This window comes from Triturus cristatus, chromosome 12 (assembly GCF_964204655.1).
Source record: "Triturus cristatus chromosome 12, aTriCri1.1, whole genome shotgun sequence".
Taxonomy (NCBI): domain Eukaryota; kingdom Metazoa; phylum Chordata; class Amphibia; order Caudata; family Salamandridae; genus Triturus; species Triturus cristatus.
Window position 1 is genome coordinate 76825872 of NC_140595.1, and position 16186 is coordinate 76842057.

General features: G+C 40.7%; 1 protein-coding gene across 1 annotated transcript in view; it reads right to left on the reverse strand.

Annotated features, from left to right (window-relative positions):
* The window catches only part of RAB11B (RAB11B, member RAS oncogene family), a 43784-nt gene that overhangs the window by 10325 nt on the left and 17273 nt on the right, over nt 1-16186 (reverse strand). Inside the window, exons 2-4 of the mRNA XM_085638249.1 lie at nt 14695-14890; nt 6287-6480; nt 3679-3759 (exon numbers count right to left, since the gene is read on the reverse strand). Coding sequence (XP_085494375.1) covers nt 3679-3759; nt 6287-6480; nt 14695-14890 — 471 coding nt within the window. The remainder of the gene's footprint in view (nt 1-3678; nt 3760-6286; nt 6481-14694; nt 14891-16186) is intronic.

A 16186-nucleotide genomic window follows, 5' to 3' on the forward strand; every position in this document is an offset into this window, starting at 1 on the left:
GTGATTACAGACATGGTAGTCTGTTGATGCCAGCAGGCCACTATCCCTGTGACGACATCCAATCAGAGTAAGTCGCAATTTGTGACCAACCTTGTTAATTTTCATAAGATTGCGACCACCTTAAAAAGGTGATTTTGCAAAGTGAAGTAGCAAAACATAGGTCAGTTCCCAAAATTTATTTGGAGTCACAAAAACTTGGTGTGCAATTTGCAACCCTCTTTTTACAAGTCGAATGGCAGTACATATAGCCCTTAGCTCAGACTGTGCCCACTTGGCAACAGGTGATTAAACGCAACAACCTACTTTTTCCAAGTCAAAAACACTAACAGGTAATGGAAATTTGAAATCAAAATGTTATATTCCGGCTGGTTAAAACCCATAATATCAATCTTTTAATAAAGACTAAATGAAAAACTGATCAATAATGTACCCAAAACTACAAGCCGAGAACCTTTCAAGACCCTTTGTATAGTCTTAGCATCACTAAAGGTCAAAGTGGAGTGGACATGATCAGTCAGCGGAATGAAGAGATTAAAAAGATTTGACATTCCAGAGCGATCAGAGAATGAATCCTTTATCAACAGCTGTGGAAACAAATTTGCAGGCGACAATGGTGAAGCGATAAAATGGGCAGTAAGTGTTTGAACCTTAAGTTCATTGTCAATTGTACTTTTCAGGATCATCCATTTTGTCTAGAGTCGTCAGATTAGTTAACATTTTCCATTAATAAATGCTGCGCATCTCTGAATCTGTCATATTGCACTCCATAAAAGAGTTTTCTATAGCCAAATCATTTTTTTCCCTAATTTATTTAGACCATTAAATTCTGATTTAATTTGCTTTAACAGGTAGGTCTTCTTATCCTCCATGCGTGACTACTTCATTTTTTTCACCCAGACTCCCATAATGTTCCAATCATATCGGTCAACTTTTTTTTTTTTTTTTTTTTACCCAATTCAACATATTCATTGAACGCACAGTTTCTGGGTGTATTTAATGGTCTGCTATAGTGCCTTTTTCTGCTTGCACAAAAGGCTCAGATGAGCCAGAGATGTTTTAATGAAGTCATTGCCATACACTGGGACCCTCCCTGGTGAAACAAATCGTGCGCACAGTAAGTATTTCGGTAACACACTGGAGGTCTACTCACTATACTAGACCTGCACCTGTTCAATCAGTTTTGCCTGATGGGATAATTAAAACCCTTTGATCTCTGTGAAACTGGGACAAACAGCCTTCTGGTACGCAACGGGCAGAGAGTTAATTTCTATTTTGCAACCAAATCAATTTTTGTTAAGAATCAAGACAGCATATGCATTTTGGCCTAAACATGTACTTTAAATCCTCACCAAAGTAGGAATGTGGTATTTGTACAGTGCAAACGTAGCTGAAAGGCAGTGGAGTATTGTACTCGGTCAATGGTAAAGATACCGTCAGTAGGTGATTTGGAACACTGCTGTAAGGTAAAAGCAGGAGTGGACTGTTAAACAGTTGTGTAGTGGTATTCTTTAAAGAGGTGTGCTTCAGCTCTAACCTAAATAGTAGTGTGATTGACGGTACTATGGGGTCTTGAGAGAAATCAACCAGTCAAATTATTCTTGGTGGTTTCATTTTTCACCTGTCCTGCCATTTAAGGCAAATATAGCAGAGTCCCAGACATTCACTATTGTATTTCAGAGAATTTGCCATGGTCGCTTTCAAATATTAGCCAGAAAAAAAAAAATCAACCCATTTCTTAAAATAATGTTTATGACACACATGCTCTGTGAACCCAATTCTTCAAGTAATATTTCCCTATTGAATTTTAAGGTTGCTTTCTTGGTGGTAGATATTTCAGCCTGCCAAATTAGCAAATCACAGACTGCTTTATCCAATGACCCTCTTACAGTTTAAAACAAAATAATCCATCCTTTTATTCTACCACAGTTGGTCTTGTATACGTTTAAACTTAGTCAGTTTGACTTTTTAATTTCTTCTCCAACCTTCTGCCTGACACAGAAAGGGCTTTTCACAACAGGGAGAGGTAGAGTCCAGACATAGTATTTTGATCATATCATTCAGTTTCTTAATGATGGAGACTGTAAAATAAAAAAAACTCTAAAAACGGCAAGAACGCAGTCAAGATGACAGCACGGCACTGGTCAGATATAGTTTCACAGGGGCTGAAAGGCAGGAAACTGCCAGCAGTCTGCTAAGCACAAGAGAAAAAATATTTTAATTCACTGACACGTCAAAAGTGAATCTCACAATGATTGGGAGAATCGGACATTCGTTTTTCATGTGCACATCAAGGATAGTAATTTAGCTTGTCCAATATAGATCACTCACTACTTAAAACGTCTAGGTGAACAATGACTGTTTTCAAACTTTTCAACTTCACTTTCTACATACATCAAATGAAGAAACAGTTCATCATAGTACTGATTTGGGCTCACTCACTATAATAAAACCAAAGTATCAAAGAAAGAAAAAGCACAATAGCATAGACAAATGTTAAAATTGCATACTGAATGTCCACTATCACAGTCAACAAGCGAGTCCTTGTCCTGACTCAACCTTTCCATCTTCCAAAGCAGGATTCATTCCTTCTTTGCATTCCTAGGCGTAAATGGGCAGCTTTCTGATGGATACTCTGCCTGTGGATTCCTCACCTTTGAATTATCCACATGCGCAGTACAGGTGGCAATTGTTCTGCCTCAAAATCCCTTATGATATGGCAGAAGTGACCTACACGATTTTTGTATTTTGACAGCATTAGCTGTAATTTTCACATTTATATAAGGCCTAAACATCTCCTCATTCCTGTAATATCTCCCAAAGATCCCACCTAAGGAGATTTCCAATATAAACACATTTTTGAAGTATTTATATTTGAAAGTACGCGTGTTGATTGCATTACTAAAACAAAAATGCTATAGTCAGAGTCTGATAATCTGCCATAAGTAAACATCGGCTCAGGCCTGACCAAGGACTTCCGGATCTGTAGCGAGTCTGTTTATCTTTGTTGTGATTTGGAGCCGTCAGGAGATTTTGGCATTCTTTTCCTTAACACAGGATTTCCTTTTGAGTGGCGCCTGTTTTCAGGATTCTCCGGTCACCTATCAAAGGTAATATCGCTAGCCGTGCTTGTTGATCTGTTCGATCTTTTTACTAGTCTCTCTGAGGGGCACAAAACACTTTTGGACCCAGAGCTCACTGTAGTCCTGGGTTCACCATATGGCAATCTTACGATCCTTAAATTGGCAAAATTCTACCGGATGATCAATGTTTCAAATGTTGTATCCTTCTGGGCTAGATCACTATACTGGCAAACAGTTAATTGTTATTCTTTCTGGAGGACATACAAGTCTCTCTATTAATTATGTTTCTCCAAGAAGCCACAATATTGTTGACTCAAACTTTTGTGAGCAATTTATAAAGGATCTCCAGTTTTCCTTCTCCAAGCTTTAATCTTGGGGTTCCTTCAGCCTGGCCAACATATATTACAAAGTCTACATGGAAGAAATACTTATGGGAGAAAAACTTGGACATCTATGAATAAAGCGCACATAAAAAAAAAAAAATATTTCCAATTTTCCTTAAAAATTCACTGAAAACATCTGTATCCCTATCTCAAGCCAAGAGCCTCTCTTTTCGTTTTTAAGCAAGGTTTAAAATGTCATGAAAGAATAGGTATACCTGTAAGAATGTTTTTGAAGGCTTCTTCCACGTTGGTTGAATCCAGCGCTGAGGTTTCAATAAATGACAAGTTATTTTTTTCTGTGGTAGAGAACAAAGAAACACAATCACAATTTGGATAACAACCTCGTCACAACAACTCTCTCAGGTTTAAATGCTTAGCTTCCAGTTCTAAACATGGGAACTCCAGCATGTTTCTTAATAGGGTCAGAGTGAGTCATAGATGTCTCAAAGTAGAGCTCAGGTAAATATTTTACATTTTTAATCAATTAGCCTGAAGCTGTGTTTTATTCGGAATAAAATAGGTTTTTTGCATAATCTCAATCCAGTCCGGCAACTCAGAATAGCCTATGTATCAACTTTACAGCAACTCCAATGCAGCCTTCGTGACCTAAATACGTAGCTGTACCTAACACTAGGAAGAGGTGCTCACAGAGTCAAAGTCAAGTGCAGTTCTTACTATATAGAGAAACGGGTCGCTAGATTTTCTGTATAAAAGTAACAATACTTTCTGGTGTCAATGAATAGGTTCTTGCAGCCAAACGCCCTCTTGCTTGTGGAAAAGTTGTTCAGGTCTGCATTCAATGAGGTACTTTCAGATACTTCTGAAGCACATTCTCATAAATATACCGTATCCTGCGGGAGATGTATTTCATCAAGAGGTGAGTATGGCGACGGGTGGCTATTGAAACTAGGACACATGCCAAGCGCCCTTTTTTCAAGAAATTTCAGATTTAGAAGCCCTCCGGCTCTGACTGAAGGTCACAAAGCAAGTGACAAGGGTAACCACGTGGAGAGTGAAGCATGGCTCTAATTCCCCATGGAGCTAACCAACCTGTTACAGCTGGCTATAGTAGTCAAGTGTAAAGCAAGGGGTACAAAATTGCTTTGAGGTCCAGTTCCTGTGGGAACCGGACAGTCTCCTGCCACATAGACTCTTTTGCTTTAAAGCTCAACTGCTACTGCCTATCTGGATGCATAATGTTTGCCTCGGTTACATCCTAGGAATAGGCCGCTCTCATTCTGGTCTCTTTGCAGATGATTTATTACAATGATCCCCTAGCATGCCTCCTTCAATTGGTGCTAACCGGGGGACTTGGTAATGACTGGTTCCTCTAGTGGGTGGTGGACATACTGGGAAGTAAAACCTATGTTTTGCTATGGAAGCCATTTGTCACACGTATTCATCTTTTTTCCTGATTGCTCTTCTTCCCCACTAAGAGCAGAAGATTATTCACAGGGAGTAACCACCTATTCAGCAAACAAAGCCTTTGAGCCCGACCAAGCTAAAGAGGCTTTCCTCCTCCATTGTTTCGGCATGGTTTTGCTCACCATGAACATGGGAGTAGTAGTGTGGGCACTTGGAGACACTGCTCACCAAAGAGTCATCCTCTCTGGTTAAGCACCATGGAAAACCTTTAGGGCTCGCTTCAACATAACAGCAGCACTGTACCCACACAACAAAACAAGCGCTTCTTAATTCCACACCAAATGTCAGGTGGACAGACACCTGCATGAGGCCTGCTCAAGATAAGAATGATTCAGCTGTCACTGGTTCTCTCAGGACTCCTTTGCTTCATTGGTACTCCCTGGCTGGTCAACTCTGTGAAGAGTGTTAACTCGGGAAGAACTAGATCTTGAGCCAGCTCGGATTGCCCAATTCCCTTCAATTCAAATGTAGAGTTTGCAAAAATACAGCCATTTATTGAGTGCAAAGGTCCACCACGTTAACCAATGAAGTGGAACCAAGTCCTGCTGTGTTGATGTTCTGTAGAAAGGATATAAAGGATACAAAGCAAGAGATACATGAATTAAGTAAGGAACGAAGGAGAGAAAAGGGGGCCCAAGAAGGAATGTGGCCTCACAAGGGTGTAAAGTAGGGAGGATGTGTAAAAGGGAGGGGTAAAAGGAATAATGGAAGGCAAATATTTGATAGGGATGAATGACGATAGAAAGGGATATGCTGAAGAAGAGGGAAGAATGGAGAAAGTATGGAAGAATTGAATAAATAGATAAAGAAAATGAAGGAGAGAAGAGGGAACTGAAGTAAAAAGATAGGTAAGAAATGTAGAGTGGTGGCTTAATTTCCAACTTGGGTTCTAAGTGAACATGGATCATGCCAAAAATCTAAGAATTCCATACACCAGAAAATATACTCCTATTGGACTAATTACATAAGCAAAAAATGTGTAAACACGTGCATGACGTACAAACCATACGTACACACATTTTTGTTACAATCAGGCGCTTTACTTTCTCCACAATGCCTACTAGAAGGGTGAAGAATGCTGGTACTTAATTTACAATTTTTACCTTGGTGCAAGAGAAATTGAATCATTATTTCATATATTTGTTATTATCATGGACACAAAGTAAGTAATTTTCATTCAGAGAAGCCTCTGCTGTTTGTTTAAAAGTTAACTTTATATATGTGCTTGTAAAATGGCCATGTAAAAGGAATCTCAGTGTTTGATTAGTCCAAAGAAATTCATACAAGCCCACTGACCAGTACTCCCACAGTAAAATCAGACCTCCAATTAGGAACGAAGGCAGATATACCCAATTTCATCACTTCACGAATCTCGTTAGAAATAACTGTTCTTCAAACCTGCAAAAGCCCGGGCCTCATCGGTAGGTACAGCTCTCAAATGACGCAGGTCACTTTTGTTTCCCACCAGCATGATAACAATGTTATTGTCCGCGTGATCACGAAGTTCCTTTAACCAACGTTCAACGTTCTCGTAAGTTAGGTGTTTGGCTATGTCGTAAACCAGCAGAGCTCCAACTGCGCCACGGTAATACCTGGAATTACAATTCAAATTTGACTATAAGGACTACTGGTATTTCAGAGTGTCTCAACAGATCACCATATTTATTCACAATACTTGAAAAAGATCTGTAGTGTAAATGGTGTCTTAACAAATGACTTATTCACATTCCGTAACTTAATAAGAAACAGGTCTACCCAGGCGGACAATTAAAGAACAAACATAAGCCACTTGAGACAGGGAAACGGGATTTGGTGGACACCCATACAAGAAAACATCACTTTCAACAGCATCAATTTCACATCTATACCATAAATGGCAAAACAGAGCTATAGAAAGTGTTGTGCATGGTAAGTAGGTTTTACAATGGGAAGGATACCAGAAAAAACTGCTTCGAGTGAATGATTCCCAATCAAAATGCTTGACATAGATGGCAAAGATGCACAAATGGGTAAAAACAAGAAACAGCCTGATGGAATTGTCCATCATTAATAGCCTGGTATTCCACTGTGAAACAGCCTGGGGGTAGTCAGAGTAGATCCCACGCATATCTCTCACGTAGTAACATGTCACAAAGTATTAAAAGGATAACTTTTTATTTATGTGACTTATTGTAGCTACTTAAGGACGCTGGGAACTTGGACCTTAGACTGCAATTAAATAAACACACAATATCTGTTTTTTGCCAGTGGTGTTTACAACCAAGAATAAACTTGGTGGTTCAAAACAGAAACGGAAACCTTTGCCAGGCTATGCTGTATTTCGTAACAGTACTAGTAGAACCTGCCGCTCGTCAGTCCTGCAAATATGCGAGGATGGGGAATGGAATACCTCGACATTTTTGATGAAAAAAAGAGCATCTTGAAAATTCAAGTTAAAAGTTTCCCGATATATGAATGTTTAAATTTGGCTTCACTGTAGCTGACAGAAAGCAGCCTGGGGTAACAGACATGGGAAGGGAGTACGTGGTAAGGGCAAACAGTCGCAGACTTCTCACAGGTGTAGTATGGGTGGTAAGAGCTCAGAACTCAACAGCCAACCGACAGACACAATAACGTAATGCAATGCCCAGTGCTTACCTTTTATGGAAAAAGAAAGTACTTTAACCACACAGTAAAACTAAATACTACACAAAGCTATGAAAGCTTAAAATTGGATAGTAATCAGTTACATCTAACAGTGAAGTGCTAAATTGCCCTTCACCATAGCATCCCTCTCCTTTTCACTATGATCAAATTTTGGTCTCTGCAGTTCCCGTCAGTACATGGAGTAAGCAAGAATTAGGCACGTGCAGTTAACTCAAAGTAGTCTTATTAGAGAAAAAAAGGGGTTTAATGTCTTTTTTCAAGCCTTGGTAGAAAGTTGAAAGTGTTGCAGCTGTCTTAGCTGCACATGTCTATCTGTCCCCGTATGGAGTCTAAGCATTGCATTTACCTGATCTTACTTGTGCTGCTGTTCAGGCTCTATGATTGCTGTAGAATGGGTCCCTTCTTTGCAAGCGGGGCACAGTGGCATCATTGTCTGGGTCTGAAGACCAGGGGCCCTATTAAATAAAATGCTACAGCGGTTCAACGGGCATTTGCCCCTGCTTTGCGTGCTCCCGGGACACTTCGGTATTACAGAAGTCTGCGGATGCTTCTGTAGTACATAGCCCTGGCGTACATATAGCTCCAGCACTATAATCAAAGGGAGTTTCCTCATTGGCATGGGGGCAAGGCCCCATGCAAATGAAGGCATTTCTTTGCTTCTGCGCCCACGCTATATTATTGACACAGGCACAAAGGTAAAGAAGCTGCCAGGAGGTGCACTGACAGTACGCCACCAAAAATGTGGCGCACTGTCAGTGTGCCCCCTTCTGGCAGCTTTCTGGAGGGAGTGAAGAGGGTCCGATGGACTCCCAGACATCCCCTTGCAGGCGGGTGCAGTCACTCACTGCACCCGCCTGCAAGGGGATCTATTACCCTCTTAAAAGTGTAGGCAGCTTGCCGCCTGCGTAGTGAAACATGGAGCAGCTGCTTTAAAGTCGCTCCTTATTTCACCTGAATGTGCTGCCACTAGGGCAGCACAAGTTTGGGGCTGCTCTGGGGGCAGCACATTCAAACTAATACGGTGTGCTCTCCTTGTTAGAGCCAAGCGCACCTGTTGAAAGGTGTGCCCGTTGCTAACAAGGGAAATGCGCCACACTGTTTAATACGGCCCTTGATTACCTAGGCAAGTATGAACAGTCACCCAAATACTTCTCAGAGAGATAGTGTGGCGGTCACTCAACCCAACATATACAATAAAATACTGCACTACACAGTGCTTATCTTTTTGATAAAAGAAAGTCCTTTAATCACAGAGCACGATGCAACAGAACACAGCGGAATTAAGGAATGTGACACAGGACTGAAATCCTGTTTAAGATCTTGAGGTACTACTCCCTTCGGTACCCTCCCCTACACAAACTGAGTTTTCCAGCGTTTATAATCCCAGAAGTTTAAACTGGACTACGGCACTGTTCAGACACTGGTGCAATTCACTCAATCACCCAAAGGCGTACATGAGTCCAAAACGGTTTGCTGACTTTCCACCTCTTGCAGTTATTGGCAAACTTGTGTTTTGGAGACCCCAGTCTGCTACTCTGGTGGCTCATTCTATCACAGTTCCCATGGCCCACCGTTGCGTGCACTTTGGAGTTGGGGTTTGTACAGGAACTTGAAGACTGAACATTTTTGCGCTGCAGCTATCAGCTTCTGCATTTGCAGACTCGCAAGGCGGGGTGCTTATGCAGCACTTGTGACCTCTGGGTCAATCAGTGCACTCACCTACATCATTGTCAGAGCAGTCAGTTCCAACAAGATGAACAGCAACTTCTCTCTCTGTGATTGTGCGCTGCCGATTTCAATCGATATGCGATTTTTGAAGAAGGCTGGATGCAGTTTATCATGAGAACCATTTGATGGAGACAGAGGGACGCCTTCCATATATGGGCTGCTGTTGGATTTGCTCCCATGTAGTGGCTCACTCTCTGGCTAGTTCCTTAGCAGCAACATGTTGTACTTCTGCTGGATATTCTCTTCTACAACACTCCATCCCTCTGTCAGCAGGCAAGAAAGCTTCCAGGCTTTAGGCAGACAATCAGCCACTCCAGCAGACAGTGTTCACTTCAGTTGATGCCCCCTCCCTTCTGGGAAACCAGCTGTAATGTAGACACCAATACTGGTCACACAGTGGTCCTATGAATACTCTTTAGAGAACTTCCATCATTGGTCATCAAGAACTAGGAGCTGGAACAGAGTGGAGTGGCTGGGATCCAGTTTTGCAAATTTTACAGACTGGAGATGTTGATCTACTCTCTAATGTTTAGAACCTGTTTAGTGGTTCCCTTCATATATCATCTTCTGGCCGTTCCTCAGACGCAACGTTAGTGCTAGCAATGGCTCTCACAGACAGTAGCAATGATGATGGCTCCAGGAATCAGTATCCAAAACACGGGCTCCATAAAGTGTAGATCTCTGCATGGTCACCATAAAGTGTAGATCTCTGCAAGGTCACCATAAAGTGTAGATCTCTGCAATGTAACCGTAAAGTGTGGATCTCTGTCCCCGGTTGTCATTGGCATCCCTAATGCAGTTTGTCCACTGGGTAAACATTGTTGAAGAATGAGAGTGTTTTTCTGCACATTCACTGCTAAAGTTTGGTCAGTCACTGTTGTCGAACTGAAAAGAGAAATAAGCACAGGAACTTTGAAGATAACCTAGAATCATATATTCTTTTGTAAGATACTTTGACTCTCTATAATTATATTACTATTCTAACTGAATTAACACTGATGGAGAACAAGTGTTTTCTGCCAGGTGCAAACATTCCTAAACTTTCTCTATTATAGTTTGCATAAGTTTGATAATTATCTCAACATTTTGGCTTTTTAAAATCAACATTGCTTAAACCTATTTACAAAAAGACAAAAAACGTATGAATTTTTATGTTCATGGGGAAACCCATGTAAGAAATAAACGAGTGGTCACTCTCTCTACTGGGTAGCTGAAAAAGATGCTCTGTTTTAGGACAGTGCTTCAACATCCTAAGAGTGTAGGGTGGAAACGTAAAAATTAAAAGAAACACAATGTAGATAAAAATCTATACAGATTTTATTTTTATTCCCAGTCAAAAGCGAGAGTTCTGATATTAAAACGTGGTGGTATTTTCCTAAACAGACAGACTTCACGGCACCTGCTATGTGGGATTCGGGCACAAGCCACGAAGAAACTGTACAGCAGACTAAAAAGTTTGAACTGATACTATAGTTTATCTTGGCCAAAAGACCAAGACCAATATTACTCCCTCTTTCCCACTATACCATGCTACATATTCAATTGCTCTAGATGGAACCCTGAAACATTGCCCGAGCACATGGAGTTCAAAAGCATACTTGAAACACTGACCAATTCATATGTACAATCATCTTACCTTATTCAGCAAAAAAAAAAAAACAACCTTGATGCTTTTCGATTTTAAGAAATGTAGTGTACTTTTTGCACAAGTTTAGCAAATGAACTTTCGTAATAGCATGCGGTTCACTCAGAAATAAGGGTTACCCATCCCAGTTGTTTCAAGCAACTATTGGAAGATGGGAAATTAGATCTCGAAAACATTGCTGGTTTGTAATCCGGTCATGAAATAATCCAGTATGATGAGGTTATGAAATAAAAGTAGAACAAAGGTAAAAAAAAAAAAAAGAAGAAATCAAAAGGTCCATTCTTCAAAAGTGCTTGGGGCACATGAGTAGTTTCATAATTTGAGGAAGTTGTTATCAAATGTTTTTTTTCCAGGAACAAGCAATTGGGTAAACCTCGCTGAGCCTTTTTTGTAACAGCACAAACGGTAAGACATGTTTTTCAATAGTCCATCTTTGCACAATATAACCAATTTAACGTATTTTACTTTTTTTGTGGCTGTTCTTTAAGGCCCAGATTCTTTATTTTCTGATCCTATCTTGCAGGAATTTAATATATTTCTGACTTCAGAACACCACACGGATATTACAACACACAGTTCACACTGTCAATTCTAAGAAACTTATGCTAGACAAAAAGCCAGTGTGTCTGTTTTCTGCCAAAAATACACCACATATGCAAAGTTGTAACCCTTTGATCAAAACGGGCACAAAAAAAAGCAAACAAACAAAAAAAAAACAACAGCTACTTCAGCAGGATCTCACTTGTACTTGAAACTGCACAACTGTTTTAAACCTCACCCCACCCAAGTAGAGTTGGTTACAATCCTCGCGTTTCATTAACAGCTAGTTGCCTTTAATATCACCTAACATCTATTGCGCACTGGTTACTTCTCTCTAAAAGTAGCAAAAAAAGTTACATGTCTTGCTCCTTCCCCATTATGACTTTGACAACGAATACTACTTGGCCTCACACAATAATTAACTGCAGTTTATTCAAACAATGCCCTTGGAAATGTGATGGGCATAAACCAGTGAGAGGATCCTTAAACAATGTGCCCTGCTCTCAAGCAGCTCTGTATCTGGCCTATTTAATTTTAAGGTTCATTGTGATACCCCGAGATGATCTACAAAGGTACCGGCATTTGAACCGACAAGCTCAAACATTAATTTCCTGCCTGTTAAGTCTTATCAGATACATATGAAACAGCAACATGCTTTAGAAAAAGCCAAGTTAAGTGATATGGCTAACGGCAACTTTAGCACCACAGCTATGAAATTCTCTTCCATTTCTTTGGTACCATTAAGGATAAAAGCAAACACAAGGAGATGATGGACGGAGCGCTGAAACTTTTCAGACACTCATCCCCAGTCACAGATCTGGGTTGAATCCATCATCATTCTTTAGCTCGCTTTGCCACCTCAGTCCAGACCCAGCTATATGCAAATCAGTCTTGACCCTGTGCCTCATGGGAACAGTCCAGCCCGAACTGCCAAGCCATGTTTTTCCTGGACCGGAAACAAGCATCCCGGGATCGGTTTCTGTGTAACACCCTTCATAAGCCAGGCTAGCTCGAATCCAGTGGCAAAGTGAGCAAGGGACCCACGTCTGGGCATACCCTGCCAAATTAGGGCGAAAAAAGGATCACTCTGAGTTCCATAAACTCGTGTCTCGTGTTGTGCCCCAGATGCAACTCAATCTTCTAGCATTAGGAGGCTACTTGATGTAATTGTGTATGGCTGAAGGCTTTAACATACAACATACCCAATCAAATCATACTACGTTAGCCAAGCCTCGCAGTCAGACAAGTGTCAGACAGCCCTAATGTGTATTTCTTATTTCTTTCAAATACAGTTTCCTTTTGTCTGGCTTTTAAATGTAAATGACAGGTCAGTCCTTCTGGCAGGATAGGTTATACATATTGATTGCTGATGTATATATACGCACTACCTTCCCTCCTCACATCACTTTCACAAATCCCTCCTATGCACCTATCACTCCATCCTGGATGCACCTATTTTTTCTAAAATTGTCCAAATGTGAAATACATTTTGTTTTATGAATTGATTAATTCCTGTTTCTTGATGAAATCCAATCACAACCATTGTTCGTACAACTTCTTGGTGATGTTTAAATTTTGATTAATTAATCAAGGAACGTCTTCTGTATTATATGTGTTCAGACTGCATTCCACTGTGACACTAACTTATGTATCACATTGTACCCGAGTCCAGTGGCTTATCGGGTTACCCCATTGTTATATAACTTTTTTTTTTTATGTAAATTTTCATGGAGACTTGGCGAGGATGGTGGTTGAATTCAGAGGCCTTTGTGATAAATAAATGCCCCGCCCTCTTGCCCAAATGGCAAACCAACTAGCGAAAAGTCAGACCGTTTCCTATTCCTGCGAAATAACTAACGAATCAACTATCTTTTATAATACCATTCTATGGGAATAAAGCTGCATGTAAAACGTCTCAGCGCTACGGCTCTCTACACAGCCAGAAACCACATTATTTGAAGAATGTAGTAGTGAACTTTAACTTTGTAGGCCTGATTACATCAGGAGTAACTGTCTACAAAAATACATCAATGGTGCCACCCATGGGAGGAAAAACAGGTGAGACATTAAAACAAAATCAGCTACAGGTTCCTGCATGAAAGCTTCACACTTTTACTATCCAATTAAATTTGGGTTGTCATTTCTTCTGTCCTGCAGATAGGACAAAATCTGCTACTAACATCTGGTTTTCTTTTTGGTGAGAATTATTTACTATTTCACCCGGACATATGCATATAATAAGCCAGGAAAACTTTTTGGGACTATTTTTTACTGCTAAAGAATCAACGTGCATGTTGAGAAATGAGTTTGAAAAACGTTTTACTGCTGACATTAAAGAAACTATACAACGTTCACCAAAACGTATTACAGAATCAGGAAACAGACTATTTCTGAACCCTTACATTAGGAAAAAAATACTAATTTAAAGTACTATCCCTCATTCACGAAGCTGTACTTTTCAATATCTGGGAACTAGTCTCCTGATGGCATAGATACCCTCAGAGTTTCTTTACCTTCACCCCAAAATGTTCTCTCATTGGTGGCTGGAGGTCCTTGATGAGAGGAGTGATCCTTTGGGACGCTTGGACACACTTTACTCCTCTAATGCCATGTAGGCACTGTTTCAAAAAGAGCATGTGTCAAATTTGCTTTCAGCTGGTCTGTTCAGTGATCGTGCTGGAGCCTAAACTACAATCTGACTGGCATGCTTGATAGATTGCACAAAATAAATAAATGAAAACTATGGGATAGAACTGAGCCCTACGCCAGATCTATTTGGTAAAGCTTATCTCTGTATCAAGAAGATACTGGGAAAATACTTTCTAGTGCCAGCCACAAAACTTATAGTTAGCCTATGTAACAAAAATCAAGGTAAGATTTTAAAAAACTGCCCCGCCTAGAAACACAAGAGGAGTTCACCTAATGGCTGGGGGGGGAGGGGGGGTCGACCTTGAATATGGGGAACCGGGTTTGAGTCTCGGCAATGACGCTGAACATCCTGTGATTCTGGGAAAATCACTTTATCTCCCTGTGACTAATAAAAAAAAAATGACTGTGTGCTCATGTAACGCAACTGGTGCTAAGTGATGAGATCTGATACTCGCTACTTTCGGGTCAGGTTCGCGCTATATAAAACTCCGTAAAACAAAAAAAGTATGCTACTGGGAGTGCTTCTGGCTATAAGAACTATCTAGTGAAGCAAAAAAACAATCATTGTCTCACACCCACTGGCATAAGCATAACTCACGCAGAAGTTATAGCACGATATCTTTCTTGTCCTGCGGTGTCCCAAATTTGTGCTTTAATTGTTTTTCCATCGACCTGGATACTCCTGGTTGCAAACTCCACTCCGATGGTGCTTTTGCTCTCCAGATTGAATTCATTGCGTGTGAATCGTGAGAGGAGATTACTCTTCCCGACACCAGAGTCACCAATTAACACAACTGTAGAAAAAGAGAATAAATTATTAACGTACATTGAAGGCATAACATCCTGCTCTCAAATCTTACTGATGTCTTCACTGTGGTGTTTGATAGAGCAAGACATATCATCTCAGTGACGCGGCTGGGCACTAGAGCAAGTGTAAAGTTTGATGCAGAATCAATCAGTACAAGTCCAATCACATCCGAAGCGTGTAACCTAGTTTTATTTCTTCCTCAAGACATTCTCATCGTAAGTCATCAGCAGCACGGGAGCCTAAAGACTGTTTTGATGGTTTCCAGAACTAGGGGTTTCTGGTTCCGCACTCAAGGCTGGGTTAAAGATATTCCAGAGCCTGGAGCATTGGACTCCCAGGCCCATATTTATCAAGGTTTTTCATCACTCTTGCACCATGCATGGAGGCTCAAGGGCGAAGCAAAACCTGCTTGAGTGGCCCTGTATGGCTTGATAAATCTAGAGTAACTCAAGGCAGCGCAAATCGCTGCCTTGCATTACTCTGCCCTGGGGAGGCGCTCCATGGGTGGAGCATGGTTGTTCCCACGCATAGATTTTGACGAATCCCCAGATTTACCATTAGTGGTTGACCTGGGACTGCGTCAAAAAGTTACACCTCCCCAGGTGAGGCATAACGAGGAGAAATATCTTTACTTCTCGTTTTTTAGGTTGAACATTCGAGACATCTTGTATATACTTTAGTATATACTTTTATGTGTATGTACTTTGTGGACTCTGGTGATCAGCTCTAGGACTGGTCTGCTTCCGCTTAGGGACTTTGTCTGTTCAACTGCCTCTATTTAACTGTCTTGATAGAAAACGACCAGCAGAGGTCAGTAAAATACCAGAATCACTTTAGCATTCTCTAGATTCCAGTCCAAAGAAATGGTCTTCCACGAACACCCGTAGACAATAATATTTTTTTCAAATCTTGTATTTTCAGTGATATGACCACCAAAGGCCCTGATTTTATATAAAAAACAGAGCTTCGGACTATACCATTTCCCACTGAAAGGCAATATTTCTCTACATGTGTTCCCATACCTGGCGTGTCACGCAGTTTGGTGCTTACTTTCCCTCCATGTTAAAGAACAGTAGATGTTTCAGCACCCAGGCTAATGTGCTGCATAGCAAAATACATATAAAGGTCCCAAAAGTGAGACCAATTGCATTGCAAATGCTTGTTCTACTTTCTACATGTGCTGCATTCTGCAGCACATGTAGAAGAGGAAAATGCCTCTCAGATTTGTTTTTGTGCAGGAAGGCATCCATTCATGCATACAATCCGGCATACCAAGCAGACA